The sequence below is a fragment of the Amblyomma mixtum genome, chromosome 6 (genome assembly GCF_055824585.1).
Source record: "Amblyomma mixtum isolate Tamu chromosome 6, ASM5582458v1, whole genome shotgun sequence".
NCBI lineage: Eukaryota > Metazoa > Arthropoda > Arachnida > Ixodida > Ixodidae > Amblyomma > Amblyomma mixtum.
Window position 1 is genome coordinate 73,524,164 of NC_143017.1, and position 24,673 is coordinate 73,548,836.

The 24,673-nt window shown below is 44.9% G+C and overlaps 1 protein-coding gene across 1 annotated transcript; it reads left to right on the forward strand.

Annotated features, from left to right (window-relative positions):
• Positions 1-2,895: 2,895 nt before the first annotated feature.
• Positions 2,896-24,444, forward strand: LOC149339376 (angiotensin-converting enzyme-like). The gene is made up of 14 exons (XM_089548148.1): positions 2,896-3,076; positions 5,269-5,514; positions 6,385-6,543; positions 9,803-9,911; positions 10,003-10,146; positions 15,829-16,020; positions 17,285-17,382; positions 18,624-18,793; positions 19,747-19,871; positions 21,175-21,273; positions 22,290-22,434; positions 23,088-23,186; positions 23,645-23,767; positions 24,224-24,444. The coding sequence occupies exons 2-14, from the start codon at positions 5,290-5,292 to the stop codon at positions 24,417-24,419; spliced, it is 1,884 nt and encodes a 627-aa protein (XP_089404274.1). The 5' UTR covers positions 2,896-3,076; positions 5,269-5,289; the 3' UTR covers positions 24,420-24,444.
• The last annotated feature ends 229 nt before the right edge of the window (positions 24,445-24,673 follow it).

A 24,673-nucleotide genomic window follows, 5' to 3' on the forward strand; every position in this document is an offset into this window, starting at 1 on the left:
ACAGTGGGTGGACCATACTGTACGGGAGGGTATTCGGGAAGGGATGTAAGCAGAAGACATTTTTTAAAAATATGACGTTTCGATAGCTCTCGCTGAATTTCGCGATTTACACAGCAAGCGTAACTGTTCTTAAAATTCTAGCTCCCGCAACCGTACCCACCGAAATGGAATACACTCCATGCACAGGTATGAATACTACGTACACCATCCTTATTATAGTTATATTCAAGCCAATGCCGCCAGCTTCATTACATGAGACTAGACGCAATCTTCGAGCGCAACGGAGCTGGAACCAGGAGCGTATTTTGGAAGCTTTCTTTTTACTTTTCTTTTTTATTGGCAGCGGCTGCCTACGACGGCCATTAAATGACAACCCATGAAGGCAACCTAATAAAATAAAATTCGGCCGCTGCTCGCCTTGTAAAAACAAACGAACTCGAAGAAGGTTACTGTTGTGCAGAGCGACATTCAGCCAGACCTGTTTGTGTTTGTTGTTGTTGTTTGCCTCATAAAATGGCACATACCCACAAGGGGATTGCCATCTGTATTGCAAACTACAGGCGGCAAACATGGGATGATCTAAAAAATTGGGCAACTCTGGTGGTGAATACGGCATCATTTATTCATCATTTTTTTCTGTCTTCATGTTGTATTATGTTGTTTTCAGTGCTTTGAGTGACAGATCTGTTGTTTTCAGTGTGAGCAGTGTTGCTTCGCGGCCTGTGAAGTGGCAGCTAATGTAATGAACAACGTAATAAAGCCTAGATTGATGCATGCATGTCATATAATGGGTGATTTTTGTTTCAAATTTTTATTTTAACTTGTTTATTTTGAAAAGGGTGGAGATACTTCGGTGCGGACTGTCCAGCTGGATAGTACAGCAAGGCGAACATTATATACTCAATGCGGATCAATAATTAGACGAATAATTACCAAAAATTAACTAATAAAACTTTTTAGTTTTGTTTTTAGAGGGCAAAGTTATATTACGAAATTGATGGCTCTCAACATCGATCGTGAGCCCTCTTTTTAAATTTTCTTTGTCGGAAATGTGGTTCGAAAATATCGAACGTCAAAAATAAGCATAAAGCAAATCAGAATACAGGATACCCACGGCGAAGCGTGTTCGCTCACTAGAACACCAAGCGGGATTAGGCATCCATAAGAAATGTCGCGCAGGTGACGATTATTGGTGGAACTCTTGTGCATGCAACCAAAACGAACCGCGGGACGACAGTTGCATGGGCATACATTTCACCCGGCGCACTGCAGAGAGACGGGAACGAATTTCTCGTCCCGTCTCCCCGCTATCGTGCCTCGTCTTTCGCACTTCGTGCAACCCTCATTGTGTTTCAATAGCCCAATTCGCTACCACAGTGGAAAAATTTTCCTTACTTACTCCGCACATGTATCGTCCGAAAACTTGCCTCTTGTCACCTTGTCACCACCTGCTACCTAATGCTAGGATACTTCGGGAATCATGACTCATCAAATTTGTGACCAGAGGGCGCAAACTGCGTAAGTCCTCTGACTGTACCCGAGCAACGACGAGGAACCTGCCTTAAACAGACATGACCCACGAAAAGAACATACACAGGGACTTCCGCTGTCTTGTCGTGGTATTTAATTTCACTGACCATCAGACAACGCTAAGCGTTGTTGAATAACCTCGCTCAATGGCAGACACTTCTTATACAAACTTCCTAATAAAGCAGACCTATTTTTACTGACAATGCGCTCACTCCTGGGTGTTATAATCGACACGCGTACAGCAAAACGACTGCGACAAGCACTGTGTGAAAACACGTTAGCTCGACAGTGGCCGCAACATTCACTCACAAGTAGGGCGAAGAATCCACACAGCTCTTTTCACATAAACTGCATTTTCGGTTGTTCGTTCTCTCAATGCTTTTTTTTTTTTGTGAAGAATAATTGTTTTTGTACGTACTGCAGTCGAACCTCGTTGTAACGAAATGGTTCATAACGAAATATTGGATATTTATTTATTTATTTATTGTACCCTCAGGACCCGAATGCATTACAGAGGGGAGTGGGAATACATAAAAAATTCAGTCTAAACAGCAACAACAAGATAAAACAAAAATAAACCAGGAATACATGACAAAGTGAAAACACAGGAAGGCAATGAGATTAGAATGCAGTGGGGATATATTAAAACAGTGTGTAGACAGTGAAAGGCAATTTTTTTGCAGTAATAAACGACACATACTCAGAAAGAAACATTAAGGACTTGACGAAATGCATTGTTATCAGAAATACCTGCGATGTCGTGGGGAAGGTGATTCCAGGTGACACAAGTTCGGGGTATGAATGAGTCATGAAAACATGAAGTAATGAACATAATGAAGTAATGACGGTTACCCTTTGAAGCTCGGTCAGCATGGTCTATAGCGTAACTACGGCTGTAATGAAATAATCGCGGAGCCGCATCAGCTTCGCTTTAACGAGGTTCAACTACATTTTTATTGTTTGCCCCCCCCCCCCCCTCCCCTCCCCCTCCCCGTGCTTCATTATAAATTAGAAAAGTTTTTTTTAGGCATACGAATAAGTAAATGGCATGGCTCACGGCCATTTCGATCACCTGACCATTCCTACTCTCCATTGTCACGTGACTGCCTAGATAACATCCTTAGTGGGCAGAGGGAGAGCGCGAGAACTTTCATTCAAGGCATACTGAAACGATGAAGTCATTTATGCCGGAGAGATGCCCACGTACAGCCGCTATTGCTGCAGTAAAGAACAAAGAAGCAGTCATTCTCGCGTTCACTGGAACGAAGCCTTCTTTTCTTTATACTTTTTTCCCGCCCTCGTGCACAAATCGTGCCAATATTCTAGCCTAACCCGACAGAGTCCGCTAGTCGAAGCCGTGCTGTGAAGGCGAGCCGGTCACGCAAAGTCACGTACGGTCGTAAACATATACCGCGCTTGTCCTTCGGATCGCACACGACCGCAGATGTTCTAGCGATCGACGCAGGTACAGTAGCCATGCGTTTGGCGTCTCTATAGCGCTGAATGCGGTCTGCCGTCCCGTCCTCGGCGCGGGACAGTTGTTGAGGTACTGTATAGCGAGTCTTCAATACTTTAAGTTTAGTTATTCTAACTTAGTTCAGACTGAAGGCACTAGTGCAGCTTTTAACTTGCTGATGTAATTAGATGCGAGTTAGACTTATTGCTGGGAGAGTTCGTTTCTGCATACTGGAAAAAAAATAGCGAAACAGATATAGGGGCAGGACAAAGGACAAGGGATGACTTTCAAGTGCCCGTGAACTTCGTTCCTTCCTTCTATGTCCTGTCCTTATTACGATATAATTGTTTATAAAGATACATGTCAGCGTGTGCATTCCTTGTACGTTAGGAACGAGGTTACTCGAATGAATTTGACAGAGTTGGTCTCTTCGATTTGTCGTCCCGGCCTGCCCGCAGTACCTCTCCGTTATTCGATTCGCCAGGACAGCTTCGCCCACCGGCCTGACGTTTCCGAAACGTGTTTTTCGACCAGTAATAGTTCCTAGGGATCTCGGGTCTCTCTTCAGTTGCTCCGGCGTTTTCAGTCGCGCTGAATCGGACAGGGAGCAGGCGGCGACGAAGTACAGCCTTTGTCAAAAGTTTGGAGCCCAAGGGGTTTGCTTCTGAGCCACACCGTGTGCTTGGTAATGCATCTCCAGCGCTCCAAATTTCCTGAAGGTAAAAAGATTTCTGGTCCTGCCTCCTCCAATGGGTAGGACTACCACGAATGTTACAGGAGTCCCACGGCGAGGCTTAGAAGCAAACCCCCTGGGCTCTAAACTTTTGACAAAGACTGTACATGCGCTACTCATTGAGAGAGTCAGTCGAGGCTTGATTGCTCCTCGCAGCGCGAAATTGCTTTCCAAATAAGGTCCGACTTTAATTGCGAGTGAATAGAGAAACATGCACACTGTTCGAGTGCGCTTTTGACAAACATAGCGCTTCTGGAGGTGCTTTATATTCGCGCTAATTTCGTTTCCGGTTTACTGCTTCGGTGCAACGTCGGGCGAAGAATAGCCTGCGACGAGTGGAGACACAGCGATGGGAAGTTTCCTGCCCGTCGATTACAAAGAAGTGCGTGTCCTTGACGAGAGAATGCAGGTTTATGTCACGAAACGTACCTGAGTATCACAAATGGCCCGCATTGCTGTCTAGCGAGTGACAGTCTTCACTGTCAGGACAATCACGAATGTCTCCAAGATTTTCATGGCGCTTCGGATCTGTCATTCGACGGGGCAGCCTGGAGCTCTCTGCGCAAGTCATTCATGATTTCGCTTCCGGTCGGAACGCAGTCCCGAGCTGCCCGGGGACATTTCTGAGGTCGGAAAATCGAAGAGACCAAATGTGAGAGAGTAGAGGAGCTACATTTGTAGACGAGCATGTGGTTCGTCATAGCTACTTTCTGAATAAGGCGTCACACGACGTCAAAATTTAAAACAAATTTGAGGAGGTCATGTACTGACGTAGACTTCGCGTGCCAAAAATAATACGCTCACGGTGGGTTTATCTTTACTAAAAGCAGCTGTAGCTCATTAAGTTGTATCCTTCTCCTATGACACCTATACTGAGCCGTGTGGCGAGAATTACTTATGACATATTTCACTAAGAGTGCAGTGATGTTGCAACCTTGCTGCGGGCGTTTATTGTGAGATGTACGCCTCCGTCCACTTCTAGCAATAAACACAAACGAACTGCATAAAGCACCCTGCAGCGACTGACAGCAACCCAAAATGCGGACACGATAAGGCATACTGCCTACATAGGACACCGTTCGCATTATCTTTACGTCACCATAGACCTAGCCTTGATGTCTAACGTTTGGTGTCTGGCCCACTCGCATAACTCAATTCTCTTGATTTTTTTTTGTACAGCCAAGCACCAACAACCTTTGTGTTGTAGACAGCTTGCGGCGACCGCCATTGTCTTCCTAAAGTGGTTAGCCTGGTTCAGTAATAGCCATATTTGCAAGCAGAAATGAAAAGCAAGCGTGAAGCGGCGTACACGCTGCCTACTCGCCGCAGTTTAACATTGGAGTGGCTACGGACAAGGCCCTCAGGTAGGGCAAATTAGGAACGTAATGGAGAATGTTTGAAGATCTCGTCACTGACAAGCCTATTTAGTGGCTTTAGTTAAAAAAAGTCCGTGCTCTCGGACAGTTGCTGCGAGCTATTGAATATGAGGTATCTATAGAAAGCATGCGAACACCATAACTGACTTAAATTCACACAAACTGGTCCACAGCCTGCCTAGACTTCATCCAAGATGCGGGCTGCCAGATTCACGCTGTGCGTGTTGCTCCTTCTTCAATGGTACGGCGCTGTACGATGCGCTCCAAAGCAGCCGACTGAAGGAATGGTCGAGGACGAAGAGCGAGCCAAAGCCTATCTCAGCGACGTCGACCGCATCTTGACGGCGATATGCTACAATGATAACCTTTTCGAGTGGAATTACGAGACCAACATCAACGACGAGAACAATCGAAAAAACGTGAGTGTTCATCTCATTCGACATACCCCACATGCTGAAGACAGATTCTACTTGTTCCATCACTGTTCATGCGCTTGTTCCGATGACTTTCATTCAAATACAGTGCACTTTGTAGATGTTGTAGGACGCTGCACTGTGTCAGAAGAAATTCTAGAGGCCCGTGTACTGTGCGATGTCAGTGCACGTTAAAGAACCCCAGGCGGTCAAAATTTCCGGAGCCCTCCACTACGGCGTCTCTCATAGCCTTAGTCGCTTTGGGACGTTAAACCCCATTAACCAAACCAAACCTTTGTCAAGGAAGAAAAGGAAACTAGAAGTGAATATACCTGTATGGCGAAAGTTTACGTATGTTATAGCACGAGCTTGTCTCGGTCTTTGAATAATCGTCACGAAGGCGCCCATCGGCTGAGCGCTTGAAGCATGCATGAAGCTAAAGATAGAAAAAAAAAGTGTGACGTCATTCAAGTAAAGAAGGTCAGACCTGCCTGTCTCATTTGGTAGCACAAAATTGGAAACGAGGATAAAAATGAGCCCCAAAGGCAGGGCATAGTTCTCTATACTCATAAAGATTGAAGGGCTAAGCCTAAGAACCACCGCATGGCCTTCCGCGCACACATCTTCACACACGTTCAACATTTCGATGGCAGTGTCGTGTGAAGAAATCCTGAAGGGTGCCGCGCTGAGAAACCCTTCTAATCATTTCTCGATTGATTAGTTAAACAACGAGTCCAACGTGAATTTCGCTGAGTCTACAGGCTCTTTCGAAGTTAATTTGCTAATAACATGCAGTGCTTATAGTTATCGTACAGTGTGGCCATGAGAGGGCACATTTAAAAGTTGTGAGTACAATAACGTGTTCTGCATTTGTAGGTGGAACAAAAGCTGACTTCAAGTGGGGTCAGCAAACATGTATGGAGGAACATCACGCAGTTTAAATGGACTGCATTCAAGGACCCCACGACAAGGAGAGTGTTCAAGCTGCTCTCCGTTATCGACACGGACATCCTGCCTCACGATGAACAGAACGAAGTAGAAATTTCCACCTCTGAAAATTCTCCTCATGCGCTAACATATACGCATTTTTCCTACAGCAGGCTTTTTAAAGCAAAAAAAAAAGTGAAGCTGTTCTTGATTTAGAAAGATATGTTTTTGCTTTTTGCGTAGCAGGAGCGTTTAAGGGGAAATTAACGACTATTCATGCGCAATTTCTCATACTAACCCCATTTCGCAAAGTTTTTGATATGATTTAAACGGCAGACAAGGATGTATTGCTGGAAAGTTTTATTTTTTATTTTTTATTTTTTACTCCTTTCTTTTCTTTCATGTGTGCCATTATTTGAAAGCGCCGTAACTACACGAGCATACACAGCGCCTTCTGAATACAGCCATGGTAAAACGCGCTCATTAAGGGAAGGTTGTGGCAGACGGCGGTTAACAACTCCTGTTGCATTGAAATCTTGCACATAAACAATTAAGTGAGGAATGTGTAAGATTGATGAAAGAGACACAACCGTAACAAAACGTATACAAACCAAATCTTTGAGAATGAGAGATGGGCGATGTTTGTTGGAATTTAGCAGTTTCAGTTTCAGTGTGGTTCTTTACTGCAGTCAAATTTTGATAGAATTCACACCAAAAAGCTGATCGAATTATGTGAACTTCGTATTAAGCGAGTTAGAATCAAAATTATTCCACTGTATAAGATATGTACAGGGTTGGTCACAAGTTCCCAGGCCATAGGCACTTCTGCATATCCTGGCAATTAAGACGCCAATAAAGCTATAGACGTTGTTAGCCCTTACAAAATTGGTCTGTAGACAGTCTATAGATCTCTTATAGACTCTATTGCCCTCCTATAGATATTTCTTTTGCCTATTCATAGCCTACAGACTGTCTATAGACGTCTTCTGAAACTTCTTGGTGGGAACAGCCGAAATAACAAAACGCAGACACAGAAAGGAACACATAGAACGTAGACGAAGCTGACTGTCAACTAAAATTTTATTGCAAAACCCGCGCTTTTTGTTTCCTCGTCAAAAAGATCTTGCTTTTATCTCCGGTGGGGTTCGTTCAAGAAGGAAATTTCTTTTCTTGACAGAGAGATTGATGGTGTACTAACGCACCGCTGTCCTGTTTCCCGTATCGCCAATGCCTCAAGGATCTCACGTGTCACTTGGTCTGCATACCTTTTCATGACTTGAACTTCATGAAACTTGGGCTCACACTTGCGCACTTTTCTGCCTTTTTTGTTTTATTTACAATCTCTGCAATGCAGGGCTAGATTGCTGCTTGGGGCACCTGATAGCGATGATGCATGTTCCCTTATCCTATCATTAAGGCACCTTCCCGTCTGCCCTATATATGGTTTGCCACAAGCCAGAGGGATATTATAAACCACAGCTTTAACACACTCGCTGAATCTTGTTCGGTGTGCGATCTGGCATTGCTGCTTCTTTTGCCTGTTGACTCGAGCACACATGCTCATTGCCTTGTTCGGTGCAGAGCAAACAACCCGGACCCCGTGCCTCTTGCCAATCTTCATGAGGTTGTGGGTCAATCCATGAACATAAGGAACCACTGCTAATTTCTCCCTTTCATTGCCTTCTTCCGGTCCACCTTTCCTTCCTTGCACTCCTTTTACTTTCCGCAGCAAGCTTTCAGCTACGCTGCTGAGCATCGGAACGGGGTAGTCCGCATTTTTTAGCCTATCAATCTGCCGCCGAAAACTTGTCTCCATCTGATGCTCACATGATTTCTTCAGAGCTGACAAGAGAGCAGCACTCGATATTGCCCTTTTCACGGTCTTTGAATGGCTTGATGAAAAAGGGAGAAACTGTTTCTTAGCCCTAGGCTCGTACCTCCAACATAAGTGTCCGGGTTGGAATTCAAGGCGTAAGTCCAGGAATTGCAGCGAATCCTTGGCTGGAAGCTCGTGGGTGAATTTCAACTCTGGGCAGGTTTTGCGAAAGGTCTCCAGTACGCTATCCTTGAGTCGCTCAAAGTCTGTTGAATCCTCTGTTCTGCACAAAACCAAGAAATCATCCACATAACGAAAAATCCGTGTGACGCGATTTTCTTTCACAGATTCTTGTATTCTCTTGTCGCATGCGGCCAGGTACAGGTCACTGAGTAGTGGTGCTACCTTAGAGCCGATGCTGACGCCTCTTTTTTGGACGAACAAGGAATCCTCATGAGCGACGATCGTAGAGCCAAGATAGGCGCGCAGCAGCTCTAGGAACCCTTCCACCGACACTCCGGCCGAGTTTTGAAATGAAACGACTCCCTGCTCTTCAATGGTTTCTCTAAATATGGTCATCAGTTTCTTGTGCGGAATTGAATAATACATTTCTTCGATGTCAATCGAGAACCCGTACATTTCGGTTGTTTTGAACTCTTTTATCTCAGACGTTACTTCTTCCGACTTCCAGATTCTAAAAGGATCTTCTACCCTTAGCAGGGAAAGTTGCTTGAACAGGTGCTCTGACACCAACTTCTGCCACGTGTCTGCTTCTGAAACGATGGCGCGGAAGGGGGTACCGATTTTGTGTGTTTTTGCGTTGAAAAACACCGACAAGGTGCAAGTTGAAGTCATGAAAAGGTATGCAGACCAAGTGACACGTGAGATCCTTGAGGCATTGGCGATACGGGAAACAGGACAGCGGTGTGTTAGTACACCATCAATCTCTCTATCAAGAAAAGAAATTTCCTTCTTGAACGAACCCCACGGGAGATAAAAGCAAGATCTTTTTGACAAGGAAACAAAAAGCGCGGGTTTTCCAATAAAATTTTAGTTGACAGTCAGCTTCGTCTACGTTCTATGTGTTCCTTTCTGTGTCTGCGTTTTGTTATTTCGGCTGTTCCCACCAAGAAATATGAACCAACTAGCTCAGTGTTCTACTCTTTTAGTCTTCTGAAAGTGTGTGGCCATAAATCTATAGATTGTCTATAGACTGTTTACAGCATTTGTTTTGCCTATAGACTATTCTCTAGGATTTGGCTATAGAGAGTCTGGAGACTTTATAGACAACAGTCTATGGATAGTCTATAAACTGTGTAATTTTTTCTTTTTTTTTTGCACGGGAAAGCTTAGAACGATACTTCTGTTACCCTCTACAGAGGTTTTTAGCTTCACCGATGGCAAAACTGCCTGACTACACTTCTCAAAAGGAGACCCTGTGGCCCGGGAACTTTTGACCGACCTTGTACGTGGCGCAGGTCGCACCTTTACAGAAATGCAAGATTACGACTGTTGTGCTCATACCATGTCTCCGTTTCGTCGACTCTCCAGTTTGTGAAAACTGTCAATGACATGCAAGGAAACCACGCATCGGCGAAAATTTGCCCGTTTGCACGAAAAACAGGCAAACCCGACGAGTGCACGCTTTCACTGGAGCCAGGTAAACATTCGTTTTTCTGATCTCTAAACACACTGACGAAATGTAAAAAAAAAAAAAAAACTGTGCTCCTCCGAATCTCCTTCCCTTCCAGACATCAAGAACATACTCTCATCTTCGACGAACTACGACGAATTGCTGCACGTGTGGAACGAATGGCGAAGAGTGTCGGGAAAGCCTGTGAAGGAGAAGTTCGAGCGCTACGTTGAACTCTTGAACCAAGCAGCGAGGCTTAACGGTAACGTTGCGCGTGAACGTGTACAACAAAATATAACTAGTTGCGTTTACAGGCGCTCAAGAAGACGCCGCAGACGTCGGGACTCACTGCGGTTATGTGCCATTTGTTGTTGTTGTGACTGAGAGAAGAATGAAAAAGAAATTGCACGGGCCTGCCTACTGGCTCGAGCCAAGCCACCACCGCTGCCACGTGCAGATAGAGGAGAGTTAACAAATTAGAGGAAAGAGAAAAAAGAAAGAAAAGACGCGCGTCGCAGCAACAACTGCGTCCGCCGGAGCGCACGCTGCTGAAAAAACAGATAAGCGGCCGAAGCCGCGCTCGCCGAAGCGAGAACAGATACTCCACTATAGATCCTTGTGACGAGAACCTTTTTTATATGTCCTACTATTGCAGAGAATGCATGACGAAAGCCAACAGTCACCGAAACGAAGGAACATAGGAGATGTTTTTTTTTTAATTTTGCGGTGTTCATCGATGAGAGATTAATAGGGTAACTATATTTTAAAGGTAACTGATTAGAAAGCAGAAGAAAAAACAACCACACGTCGCCAGGGGTATCCGAACCCACGACCTCCGAATTCCGCGTCCGGTGCTCTACTAACTGAGCTACGGTGACGGCTGTCCGATCTTATGCTTTAGGGTGTATCTATGTGTAGTGTAATCCAACCTTGGGAGTGTTCACCAGCGCCACCCTCGTCCATAGCGGCGGACGTAGAACGTCCTGTATTACCGCGAGTGCCATGTAGGAACGTGATCGAACGGTGAGGACGGAAGCTGTGCGAGTACCCTCTTATGCTGTCTATGGCATCAAGACTGCCATAATCGAGGCCCTCCTTAGCTATTGAGGAGACAAGGGAAGGGAAAAGAGGGGCTCGTTGTGAGATACATGAAGGAAGCCAAAAGTCACTGAAACCAAGGAGCATAGCGGATGTTTTTTTTTTATTTGTGGTGTTCATCAGTGAGAGATTAATAGGGTAATAGAGAATGTATCTGGCATCTACGTGTTTGCTTCTTCGTTTGTAAGCATATATGAGGGAATGAGAAAATATTTGTTAAAGAACCCCAGGTGGTCGAAATCTCCGGAGCCCTCCACTACGGCGTCTCTCATAGCCTGGGTCGCTTTGGGACGTTAAACCCCATAAACCAAACCAAACCAAACCAAACCATTTTATTTTTCAATCCTCAGCTCGCGCGGTCTATGGACTTTTCTGTCACTCATTTGTCAGCATTCCAGGGGCATGCTAGATTATAAGCGGCAGCAGGAGTTGTCAGAAATGCTCTGCTGACGGGGCAAGCCACCACTCCCCAAAAGGGTCCAAATTTTGAGGAAGGCAGCGTAAGGTGCTAAGGGTCTAAACTTCGAGGAAGGTATACCGCAAGGTGTTGAGCATTTAAGCTCTAGAGTGAGCGCACATCCACATCATCGTTATCAGGAATTTGGGACAGCTGCTTTGCTGCTTATGCCGCTTCAATGGAAGAAGTAGCCTTTTTTTCTTTTTGTATGACGAATGGGACAGATAACAGACTGGGTTTTTCGACAGGTAGGATCTAAGTTCTAGGGAATCTTCTGCACTTGTAAGAGACAGCGGCGTCTCGAAGACTCACCTAACGCTCGTTTAAAACTATTAAAAGTTTAAACAATGGGTGTCCATGGAAACGAGGAAAATTAGAGCCATTTTGGGCAACAAAAAATGATCTTCGATGTATTAGGCCATTTTCGCTTTTTCTCCAGCGGCTTCAAATAGAACAGAGACTGCACTTTCCATCATTTAATGCCACGTTTGTTGAAACCAAACAGGAAAATTGTACGAAATTTAACATTTTCACAACACGGTTAACCCATCTCACGATTCAAGGCTATAAGCCAATGCTTCCGCAAGCACATTAACGTTACACCGACACGATAAAGTGGTTCTGAGATCGAACCTACGCTAAACTCGTGTATTTCTTTTTTTTTTTTTTGTAACAGAAAACATACAGACGTTAGTTTCTTGTCATGTGCCACGAAATGTCAAAACAAGCTAACTACAGCGCTCTTCCGAATTTCTGGTGACAGTTCTCGTGTACTGGATGTGAGCTCATCAAAAAGTTTACTCGCAATTATAAAATTAGGCAATGACATGAAAGTAAAGCTGTTTTGGCTTGGCTCGCCTCTGATTAGATGGCAGACCAACTTCACGGCCTTCGTGAATCCAGCACTAAGCGTACTTGACGCCTGGCGCTGCATTGTTATAAAGTTCACATTCTCTCTCACAATCTAATTTACGAGCCACATACTTACTAGCTCGGACATTTGCCCTGTCGTTGCACTAAGTTTTGTACGCCTATGCCATATAAATGGATACCACAACCGGCTGCACCGCAGCATCGTCTGTCGAAACATTATGCTGCCAGAAACCGCTGCGGGTTGAGGAGAAGGCATACATATTTAAGCGCGGCGTCATGGCTGCTCGAGAAATTTCTGAAGATATATCACTCCTGAATTTTCGCCGAAGAGCTCGCGCGTTCTAAGCTGTACCAGCTGTAAATGTACAACTCCTTAACTAAGCTTTCCACGTTTCTTGTCCTGTCTCGTCCCCCGCTGCCTTGAGAAAGCTACGTAGCGCCATTTATCGTGTACCCTCGACGTCTTAGTGCACAGAGAAACACAAATGCGTCTCGAACCTCGCAGTGGGCGGGAGGGTGCATGATAGCGACCATCTTTCACTTAGCACTATATACGCTTCGGGCGGTGCCTCCATGGAGCTACCGAAAAACGAGATTATGGAGAAAAAAAAACGTCCATGTACTCTGTAATCTTGCTGCACGCTGAAGGAGCTCAGGAGGATTAAGTAATCCGGAGCCCTTTATAACCGCGCCTCTCTCTGCCTCCTTCGCCTTCGTTCATTCCCTCAGGAGGTGGTTCAAGCGTCCGCCGAAGGTGCGACAATTACTGTGTCGTGCCTTTTCAGACAAAAAAAAAAAAAGAATGCATCTTGCATTTTAAAGCGGCCACGACAGGGTAGTTCCTCATGTTGTAGTTTTATACTTCAGCAATTAATACAAGAGCCTCTGATTCAATTTCCAAAATATGGGGCCCAGGGCGCACTGTATATTCGAAAAAATGCGACCGAAATTGAGACCAGGAAACTCCTCCCACCGACATCGACCGCCATATTGAATGCTCTCGTGACGTCACCAGCGCATACATGGAGCAGTGTCGTCTGCTATTGTTGATGCAATGCAGGCAGCGAGGTCTCTTGCATGGTATGCGCGAAAATAGGCAGTCATGGCCCCTTTAAATTTTGCATTTTGCACACGCTTCTGCTTCGAGCTTACGCAATTACGTCTTTAAGCTGGCTTCCAGAGCCACATTTTTGCAGGTTAGTAAGTTGCTCTGCAGATGCGGCCCCAATATCTGTAGCACAGCGTGAAAGGGTGAACGTAGGCGATGCAATTTCTGTGCTCGTTTTCATCATTTCCTACGGGGAAAATACGAAACCACGGTGATCAAATGCTATTCGGTCCGGCGGAAAACGAGCATGACGCGATGAATATCGTGGACCTTCACCTGCTGAATTCTTGTATTTGTGGCATGTTCTCTGGGAATTTTTTACAGCACTTTAATAATTCCGCGTTTTTTATGTTTACGTTTTTCCTTTCCAATAATTGTCACAAGCTATGTAAACGTCACCAAAACTATTGTCTTCTTCAATTAACATCATTCCGCTCCACTGAAGCTCGACCCCAAGACAACAGATTAATTTGTTTGTTCGTTTACATTTTTTTGGATTTGTGATTAACTTTCATCCGGTCTTGGCTCGTGATAACCGAAGTGCTGAAGCATGATTAGAGATAAATATTTAACACCTTAGAAAGCAGGGCAGAGTCGTTTTTATCAACTTTAAAAATGCTACTCGACAATTAGAAAACATTTTTATGCGCACTAACTCCCCTTAATTGCACTGTTTTTTTTTTCTCGCTCGCCGATGCTATCATTTGCTAATGACATCTTTTACCATGTAGCACGAAAACACACCGAATGATATTCGATGCATCGAACGTCATTCGATTCGATGTGGCAGGCGTATGAGCTATGTGCATGAGATTGCCTACATTGGCATTGTGAATTTAGAAAAAGAAGTTAAGCATATGATGTGAACCGCACTAAAACAAGTGGTTCGAACACTTTTTATAATATGAGTGCTGGGCTGAACAACAAAAAAAGTAAAATAACACGTACCAATTCATCAAGCTTACCTAAAAATGAGAGTTTTAACTAAGCTGTGGTCGCTGGCTCCAAACAAAGACACACGAAAGTTAATTACCTCCAAAAAGCGTTTGTCTGAGTGCATCTGTCTTGGGTGTTTCTATCTCGTCTTGCGCAGTCTCTCGCGTGTCAGATTGTGTAAGACTGACGGCACCCGTATATCGCATAAAAACGCTATTTTAGTGCGAATTCACTGCTTCACTAGAAAAGCTGAAAAACTCGGGATATATGTGAAGCCTTAACCTCTGGCCTTTGGCCTTGACCTTTGACCCTTGATCTTGAACTTTGACCTTGATCTTGCATGCGCTTGTATTTGAGGCGGTGTTGCATGAACTGCTTTCGCACGTCCTACTCGGTTTAACTACGTTAAAACACTACCGTTTTTTTCCATCTTTCATATCCTCTATCCTTATATTTCTTAACTTTTCGCAGCAAATTTCCGTTCCCGACTGGAAAGCCAAGATGGAGTTTACCTATGATTGCGGTAACAGCAATGAATGTACACCAATATCTCTTTGAGGGATACAATTTTTTTTTGTTTTCGTTGGCTTTATCTGCTATCAGAAGAAAACTAGAAGTGACAGAAAAGAGATGTCTGTCTTATTGACTTCGAGGTGCACCTTTTAGAAGCACTCGATCATCCAGGCCTTCTCCAAAAACACAACCTAAAATCAGCGACACTTATAAAAAAAATAAGTACTTCACTGTTTGATGATAAAACGGCTTGCAGAGCCATCGGAGTGTTCGTTGAGGAAAGAAAGGCACAGACGTGATTATTACATTATAGCCCCTCCAGAACGCCGATCGACCGTCTCACATAAACAAAGGGGGTAAGGGATGGATATGGGGAGGGGGGGGGGGGGGGGGCAGTTCATTCTGACATATATATAAGCACTCCATATTCATCCATCGGCTATTTTAACGTAATTTAAGGCTTCCGTTATGCAGAAAATCCGGCGTCGGCTTCGTCGGCGTTGTGATCGAAAAATGGGGTGGGGTAGGTGGCCCGGTTGGTCACTCTGTCCACCAGGGGTGGCCACTCTGTAGCTAACCTGGGGTACAAGATTCTGCTAGGCCTCGTGCAACCAGGCATGGTCGGAAAATGGCCCAGAGAAGCAACCTGGGTGGCCCACCTAGGTCACGTGACACTGTGGCGTCATCACAACACGTCCACCGGATTGTGAGCAAACTGACCACCGTGGCAGGTGGCTGTTAAATCAACCACTGATCGCGAGAGGTTGCTCGGGAAGAGCAACTTGGTTCACACAAGCCCCACCGGTGGCAGCACCTACCGTCGCATAGCAGTGGCGCACCTCCTAACTACTGCACCATTGCGTAAGGAGTGGTATGAAGACTGCCAGAGACCTATGAATGTAAAGTTAGGATCACGAATTCCGCATATATGGGTTTCAATTTTTTTTTTCTGTCCACAGGCTTCGAGGACGCCAGCGGACTCTGGCAGAATGCGTACGATTACGACGATTTTGAGGACAACATCAAGCAGCTCTGGGAGGAGTTGTCCCCGCTATACCAGCAGCTACACGCGTACATGCGAACAAAGCTGCGTGAAATCTACGGCGTCGACAAGATAAGAGAAGATGGTCCCATACCGGCTCACCTACTTGGTAATGCTATGCGACAAGAAGAATATCGTTGTGTGCCATTGTGTGCGGGTAAAAGATCACATTGAATTCGGAAAGTTGTGGAAAGGGTTGCGGCAGTTGTGTGTTCCGGACCAGCGATCGGATGAGGAAGCGTTTGTCACAAAAAGAAAAAAATCATTGTTTCAGAACTTCTATTTGGGGGTATATACAGAGAGGACCTAAAGTACCTGACCTGCACCTGACTATGGAGACGTTTTAGCTTACAAAAAAGGCTGTTCAGTTTGTGTAATAATATTTTTATTATTACGTATAAGTTGGGCCCTTCATTTTCAGTTTTTATTTATTTATTTTCAAAATTCGAGAGGTAAAAATCCGGTGTTATCTTTTGAGCCCCAATTAGGAAGAAATCGGGTCATTCAAGGAGAAGTCGTGTACAAGCTTTCCCCTGGCCTGGTTATCGCCTTCTCTGAAGTGATATCCTAGGGAATTTTAGTATATGGCCCCTCCTCTTGTACACATAACGCGGTACTTATAGCGCTCTTTGGCCAAGCTTTCAATCAGATCACATTTGCCTGAACGGATAAATCCTGTTCGATCCGACCTCTGATACCTCTACAAGGACGTAAGTTTCTTGCAGCCGTTTCCCTCTCGAAGATCTGTCAATGGTCGTTGCGGGACATAACAGTTACATTACGCGGCAAGCATACTGAATCTAGAGACCTAAACTCTTGCGTATGAAAGGGACAGTCCTTAGTGTCGCCTGCACCAGGAGTCGTATTTTGTTTTAAAGATTCATTTTATTTTAACTCCACTCGGTTGTGACGTCAGTCGTTACTAAACAACAGTAGGGGAGGTAGAAACGACCGATCACAGGCAAGCTGGTCTTGTCGCTGCGCCGCCGCTAACCATCATACTGCTGCCGCGTCCAGTCCGGCTGGGTCACGGGGACCGTATGCTCCGCCAATTCTGCGCGCAGTCACCGCCTAGTTTCTTTCCGGAGATAGGATTAGCTCCTATAAAGCTTTTCAGGTGTGTCAAACACATCACCCTCCGGCGCGACGTGGGGGTGGGTTGTGTTAATTCAGGCAAGTTGCGTCATGCGCGCGCTTGTCCCCGGACGAGCATCACGCCATCCCCCATGGTCTACGTCACCGGAAAGCAATGACCAATGGCAGGGGACCAAATTAAAAAAAAGAAGTTAATTAATACATAATTTCACCCGCGGATAACATTCAAATGCGTGCACCTGTTAGACAACAGTGGCTAACACTAGCTTGTCACGCAGGTACCATACACTCCCAGCAGTGGGCACCTTTGGCCAAAGCGACGCAGCCTTTTCCAAACAAGGCAGCTCCTGACGTAACGCCGGCTATGAGAGAAAAGGTGAGTATATGCAGACGTCGACCAACGGTCGTCCGTTGAGGAGAATCTAATCCCTGCTGTTGCTTACAACCTAAACTTCAGCACAGGATGTCCGCTTCTTCTGAAAACTTTTCATTCCACTCGAAGCCCTACTGGAAAAGTAGCGGCATCGAGCAATTCCATGTTCTTGCAAGGCTCTCGGCGCCTCAGGTGTTATGTAGACAGTGGCCAGGAGAGCTGATTTTCGCCTAAACGCCAGGAGTGCGACAAGGGCATCTCCTGACATCGTAGGGAGAGCGTATACCTGCCACACGGACAGACAGGCACTCGCACTGACAAAGGCTTGTTAACCCTGCCGGCTGATGCTGTAACTGCTAGGCAGGGTGTTTCACCTAAGACTTTACACAATTTTTAAAAATTGACAGCGCACAGACGGCATATTCACATGCGTAACGGTAGCTTCTATACATCCTTACAACTTCGCAGAGACACGAAGATGTGGATGCCCACCTAGTGTAATAACTTGTCGTGAACACTTCAATCGCTCTCGTATGCAGCAAACGTTTCGACCAGCAGCACAAGACCAAGGTTAAGAGCTTATAGAAAGCGGCTTGATAGAGTCTGTCTTGAAGAAACAAACATAGCTCAATGGTACTTTTAAAGAAATCAACCGCACTTTTGTCCGAGTGTGTTTTCTGACCGTACAAGGGCAAGACCACTTACTACGAAATTCGGATACAACGAACGCAATACGCGTGACTGTCAGATTCGTTATAAGTGGGCTAGGCTATTGAAAGTTTTCAGCTGTGTACATCAACATTCTTTTCGGAAATTTCCAAAGGCTTTCAAACTTTAAAAAATTCTTCCTTCATTGATCTGATTGGACAATAACATGATCGCTTAGGTGGGCTGTTGTTTTAATAAAAAAAAAGGTTGTCATGTTACACAAATGAACCGTTCTGTCTCATGTGCTAAAGGAGACAAAAGTCTCCTTAACGAGCGAACGACCACCAAAGCGAAGAGCTCTGCTATTAGCAAGTGGCTTGCGGATACATGTCTAGAGGGTAAAGTTGGAAACACGTGCTTTTCTGTGCGCAGCCAAATGAGAGCTGGCAGAAGTGGCGCTTGAAAACTAAACATGTTGACAAATTTGCCTGTCTGGTTGGGTTTGATGACTTATAATAAACTCTGGCACATCTCCAACCAAAAGACCGGTTCTTGCACGTCCCGGTTATAAAAAAAATGTCATCAAACATTTGCAGAAAATGTCAGCCATCGACATGTTCAAGCTTGCCGAGGAGTTCTTCACATCGCTGGGACTTCCAGAAATGCCGAAAAGCTTTTGGGAAAAATCCATGTTCGAAAAGCCGCAGGACAGGGAAGTTGTTTGCCATCCTTCTGCCTGGGATTTTTGCGCCAACAGCGATGTGAGGTAAGTACTTGTAACAGGGCCGTGCCTTGGGTCGTTCCTTCTCGAATTCGACGCAAAAATGTAGCAAAGATGCAGTAGCCGCAATGCATAGATGCAACAAACAGCAATTTTTATGTTTTAAAAGTTTTGAGAAGTTTACAGCGTGTGTAACCTATAAGTTTCCTCGAAAGAGGTGGTCGATTTACCACTAGGCGTGAAAACAGAGCCACGCTTTAGTGCAGATCATACAGGTATTGCCGGTTCTCACGCTGGGAGAGAGAACACAATAACTTTTTTAGTGCTGATGTTTCTACGGACTTTTGGTGTTACTGCATCCTTGAGCGATATATAAGCTTGAACTCACTCGAAATGAGAGCTCTAAAGTAAAAAAAGAAGATACTCCTAGACTGCTTGACCTTCCCTCAAGGTAAAAAAAGTGACAGCAATGAATGTACCAATAATTCCCGGAGAAGCTTCAGATTAATTTGAGACCATAAAGAGAAAAATATAGAACTAGCAATAATGGACATGAACAGAGAAAAGCCAGGGAACAAACGTGATTAGTGATGTCCTGCAGTAAAAGTCCGGAAAAAAATGAGCGTGAGGAGGGCATGTAATCTGCATAATTAAAAGATAACCAGTGTTCCGTTATGATAGCGGAGGGGATACTAAGAAAAGTAAAAAGTAGCTGGGGATCGACTGAGAGCTGCCGATGATAGTAATTCGGACGGAAATTTCGGCTTTGGAAACCGTTAGTTTCGGCGGCAGTTTCGGTGTCAAGTTTCGCAGCAATTTCGCGGCGATGTTTGACTGAAACTGCCCAGAATGGAAGTTAAAATCATTTCACTATTTAAAAAAGTCATGAACACTCTCGGAGAGAATAGGGATGACACTCCACTTCTTCGCCCCGGGAAAGGGCGTTAAGTCCAAGAGATTCGTTTTGCGATTCCTGAATTCTCTTAATCCGGTTCCAGGATCAAGCAATGCACCGAGGTAAAAATGGGAGATCTCCTAGTTATTCACCACGAGATGGGGCACGTCGAGTACTACCTAAACTACGCCAAGCAGCCGGCGTACTTCAAGGGTGGCGCCAACCCTGGTGAGTATTTATGTCCGACAGCGGAACAGTGCTCTCGCTAAAAACGCGAAGAGTTTACCTGCAAGATATGAAGCTTGAATAGGTTTCATGGATTCGCTTAAGCTGTCAATGCTCGTATAGGCTATAGCTGACCGGTAGTGAGCAAAACAATCAGGTCATAGACATAGGCTACCTGAAGAGAAATCTTCAAAGCGCACCTGTTTCTACCCGCAAGCTAGCATACTTAACATTTGTCCTTCCCCAACTAGAATATGCATCATCTATCTGGTCACCACATCAGGCTTGTTTAATTCATTCCCTCGAAGCAATTCAGAACCGTGCAGCGCGTTTTATTTCTCACGACTACAACCATCATTCCAGCGTAACAAGCATCAAGTTATCTTCATCGCTAACAAGTTTACAGACACGTAGGGATATATCTATCGCACTTCTTTGCTTACTACAGAAACTAATATACAGTCGTCACACGTCCACACTGCCACTTACACGCCCAATGCGCACTTCACGTCGCCTACATAATAATCTTAGCTTCTAACGTCTATTTGGCCGAACACTCGCGTTTAATTCTTCTGCTTTGCCACGTGCTATCAAGTGTTGGAATGGTCTTCCGGATTGCATTGCTACCATACGTGACCCATTAATGTTCAAAAACGAATTGACTACCTTTATGCATCCATGATATAGTACATAAATTGTGTTCGTATGTGTAGTCAAATCCATGAGTGCCGCTATTCGTTTGCTGTTTTTTTTTCTGTGTCAATATAATACGGTTTTCTTCAAGTACGTTGTAATAATTGTTTGCAGCCCAATGTATTTATTATTGTTTACTTTTATTCTTTCCACTTTGTACCATCTTTTGTCTGCTAAATATTGTAATCCCTCCCCTCACACAATGTTGTAAGTGTGGAACCTGTGAGGTATTTGTATAAATAAATAAATAAAGTCAAGTACACGAACAGAGCATCAGTCCGTCTAAACCAATTGCCTACAGCTAAGCCTGAAACCACAAAACGAGTCGCGAAACGGTTCAGGTGAACAACACCATTAATATTCGTAGACCAGAAATGCAGGTAAACCAATATGCCGGAACTGCTGCGCCTTGTTAGGTTGTCAGTGATGCTGCTGAGTAGCCATTAATAACATGATAATTTCGAGCAACTTGTGGCAGTGTTTGCTCTCTTGCATGTGCTAACCATCCAAATCGCTTCAGAAATTCTGCATTTTGCCAAAACACCGTGCCGTTTCACCTTCTGCCCAAACTTGCATTGTAGCCAATATGCATGGCGTGCTTCGCTGTTTGCAGGCTTCCACGAAGCAATCGGCGACACAATCGCCCTTTCTGTGGCAACACCAGAGCATCTCAAGGTTATCGGTCTTCTGAATGGAACGGGCGGCGACGAAGGTAGGTAGACCTGGAAAATTGGTGCCAGAAAGATAGGTGATTTTTCTGGTTACGGCTTCGCGTGTTGTTTCAAGTTCTATACCGATTCTAGCATAACATGTTTACTCATCACGTCAATTCCCAACGTTCGAACAACGCAGCAGGTCAGTGTTTGCCCGTCAGCGACATTGTCCCGCGGTAGAAGTTTTCCATTGAAGCTCCTGCGCTGTATTGTAAGAGAGTGAAGACAGGCATGAAGAATAATGAAGAATAAATTAAAGTTCGTAGTTGCGGGCATTGTTCAGTCTAGTGTATTTTCTTCTTCTTAACGTAGTTTTTTACGTCCTCACAATTTAAGCCGCCGCGCTGGCTCAGTGGTTATGGTGCTCGGCTGTTGACCCGAAAGACGCGTGTTCGACCCCGGCCGTGGCGGTCGAATTTCGATGGAGGCGAAATTCTAGAGGCCCGTGTATTGTGCGATGTCAGTTCACGTTAAAGGACCCCAGGTGGTCCAAATTTCTGGAGCCCTTCACTACGGCGTCTATCATAGCCTGAGTCGCTTTGGGACGTTTAACTCCATAAACAAATAAACGTCCCCACAATTTGGCACTCGAGCTTACACGTATCCAAATCATAAATCAACTAGACAACTCCCATGCAGGAGCTGTTTCTTCTGGGTCCAAACAAAGAGAAAAACCTGCAGCAGTGCACTTATGTTCGGTTTCCTCTGTCGTGTCGCATTTAAAGCCATTGTAGTTCTGTTTCTACATTTCTTCCTCCTGTATACAGGGTGTAGCATGCAGGCTAGAAGCATGCCCTGTTCATCCTCACTTCCTTACGTTAACGCACCTATTTCTCTTTTTCGCGTGCGTGTTTCGCTTTGCACAGAAGCCAAGCAATGTGAGATTATCATTGAAGAGCGGTGTCCTTCATTTCATGACTTCCAAGCCTCTGCCTACCTCGCATGACTGCCGCGTATTAAACGAGCAGCTCTCGCTCCGATTCTGACCATTCGACCACTGTTTGTTTTTTTCCAGAGACGGAGCTAAATTACCTGTACAGTATCGCTCTGAACAAAGTGGCCATACTCCCTTCGTCTTACGTCTACGACCTTTGGCGGTGGAATGTGTTTAGAGGCGTGTACAAACCGGACAACTACAACGAGGCTTGGTGGAAACTGCTGTGAGATTTTTTTTTTCCCTTTGCCAAATTTTCTCTTACTAACTTTAGCGCCTAGTGCAGATATAGCAAACTTCGCAGACGATAAAGAACGCTTATAAGTATGGTCTATACGCTTTGTATAGACTGTTTATGGACTATATCACCTTTCTATCGATACTTTGTTTTGTCTGTTCATAGACTATCGAAAAATGTCTACTTATAGGGTATGACCATAAATCTATAGACAGAAGTCTACTAAAAGTGTATGGTTAGAAATCTACAGATTGTCTATAAAGTCTACAGACTTTATTCACAAAAGTCAATGGACAGTCTTTAGAATGTCTACGTAAAGCTTGCACTGATTTTCTGCACCGCTTCAAGTGCCGACTGCCAGACAACACAAAAGGCTTTCATTTTTTTATGAAGACCGTAGATGCACCTTACAAACAACTGGTGATTTGAAGTCCAGAATGCGACTGATTTCCGTCTGGCCGGGATGATTGTGAACAAGGCTCCTCTGCTGGGAGCCGAAACGTGAACTTCTTTTTAAGCTATAGTTGGTCGGAGTCAGTGTTTGTGTCATCTCGCTAATTGCACACTTCAAGTCCATGAACATAAGTGTAAGCGTTCCTTTCTGATTAATGATCATTACAATTACCGTGCCTTCATTACAGATTGAAATACCAAGGAATCTGCCCCGGGGTCGCTCGTTCAGCAGATGACTTTGACGCACCATCAAAGTACCACATCTCTGCCAACGTGCCTTACATCAGGCAAGGCTTCAGGACAGGGATGAATGCGATGCGTTTATAGACAGGGCGAATGTTTAGGCGCAGTAAGAGCAGTCGGGTACCTACCTGGAAATCAGCAACAATGCTGTTATCTATTACTCTGCAAACACTTTTCGAAGGAAACAGTAATCGCTCGCTGCGATCTCCTTTACTGTGCGGCACAAAATATACAGCAAACTACGCGCATGATGGACTGTAGCGCTTGAACTGTAGTTCCTGCCATATACGCGTTCTTTTTCCCGATGTGTTTTGTGCCGCACTGTATGCATGGAGATAAGCCAACTAACACAAACCGTTCTTTTGTTTGTTTACTGCAAATGTGATTTTATGTCCACCAGTTTATCGACTAAAACGCCTGTTTCACAACGACTCTATCGTCAAGAGCTCGCATTTAAGAACTGCCGCTTGCAAGTGTGATACTATCGAAATTTAATTTGCAGGTACTTCGTGAGCGTGATACTGCAGTTCCAGTTTTACAAAGCGCTTTGCGAGGAGGCTAACCACGTCGGACCTCTTCACAAGTGTGACTTCTACCGCTCGAAGGAGGCCGGAAAACTGTTTGGGTTCGTTCTGTGCACTTGTCTCTCCAAAAATAAATCTAAGCACAACACTAAAATTTGATGCCCTATTTTAAACGTGGTAGTGGTTTGCAACTGAAACTCGTAACTCACATATATGCCGTGCTGCAAAGAATTGATAGCCCCAATAAAAGTACAGAATATGGCGAATAATGGACAATGCGTGTGCTTCAGCGGAAATTGCGTAAATCAACTTGACTAGTCAGAACAAGCAATTTAGGTTATAAAAAAAAGCTTCGTGCCTCGAAATGCAGACATTTTGAGGTGTTGCCGTTCTGGAAGTAACTACATGAGTGACCTGGTGCTGTAGAATTCGCAAAAAAAAAAAAGGCCGGTTTTCTGTCTAGCAGACCTCACATGCAATGCAACCGGTTTACAGAAAATGTCGCGATCGCAGCCTAAAACGTGGCGGGCCCTTTTTTTTTTCATTTGTTTTTCCAGAGACGTCCTAGCGCTGGGCAAATCCAAACCCTGGCCGGAGGTGCTCGGCATTCTGACCAAGGGCAAGACGAAGGTTTTGGACGCTGGTCCCTTGCTCGAGTATTTCGAGCCTCTCCACAAGTGGCTGCAGACGCAGAACGAGGGGAAACATGTCGGCTGGAAAAGTGACAACGCCACCGTCTGCCCGCACGCCTGAAGCGAGAAAAAAAAAACTGCGATAAATAAACAAGAAAATGCATTTCTGTATGCGCTGACCGTGAAAAATTTGCTTTGGGTGGCTTTAACCGCCTTACAACTCCAGCATTAGAGTGTTTTTTTTTGTTTGTCTGTGTGTCTGCCTTTGTCTTCGCTGATATCCGCCTTGCTTTCCGAGTTCGTGCACTCTGAACACAAATACGCCTATATGGGAGTAAAAAAGGAGTAATCTGTCCTCTAGCGCGGACTCCCTTT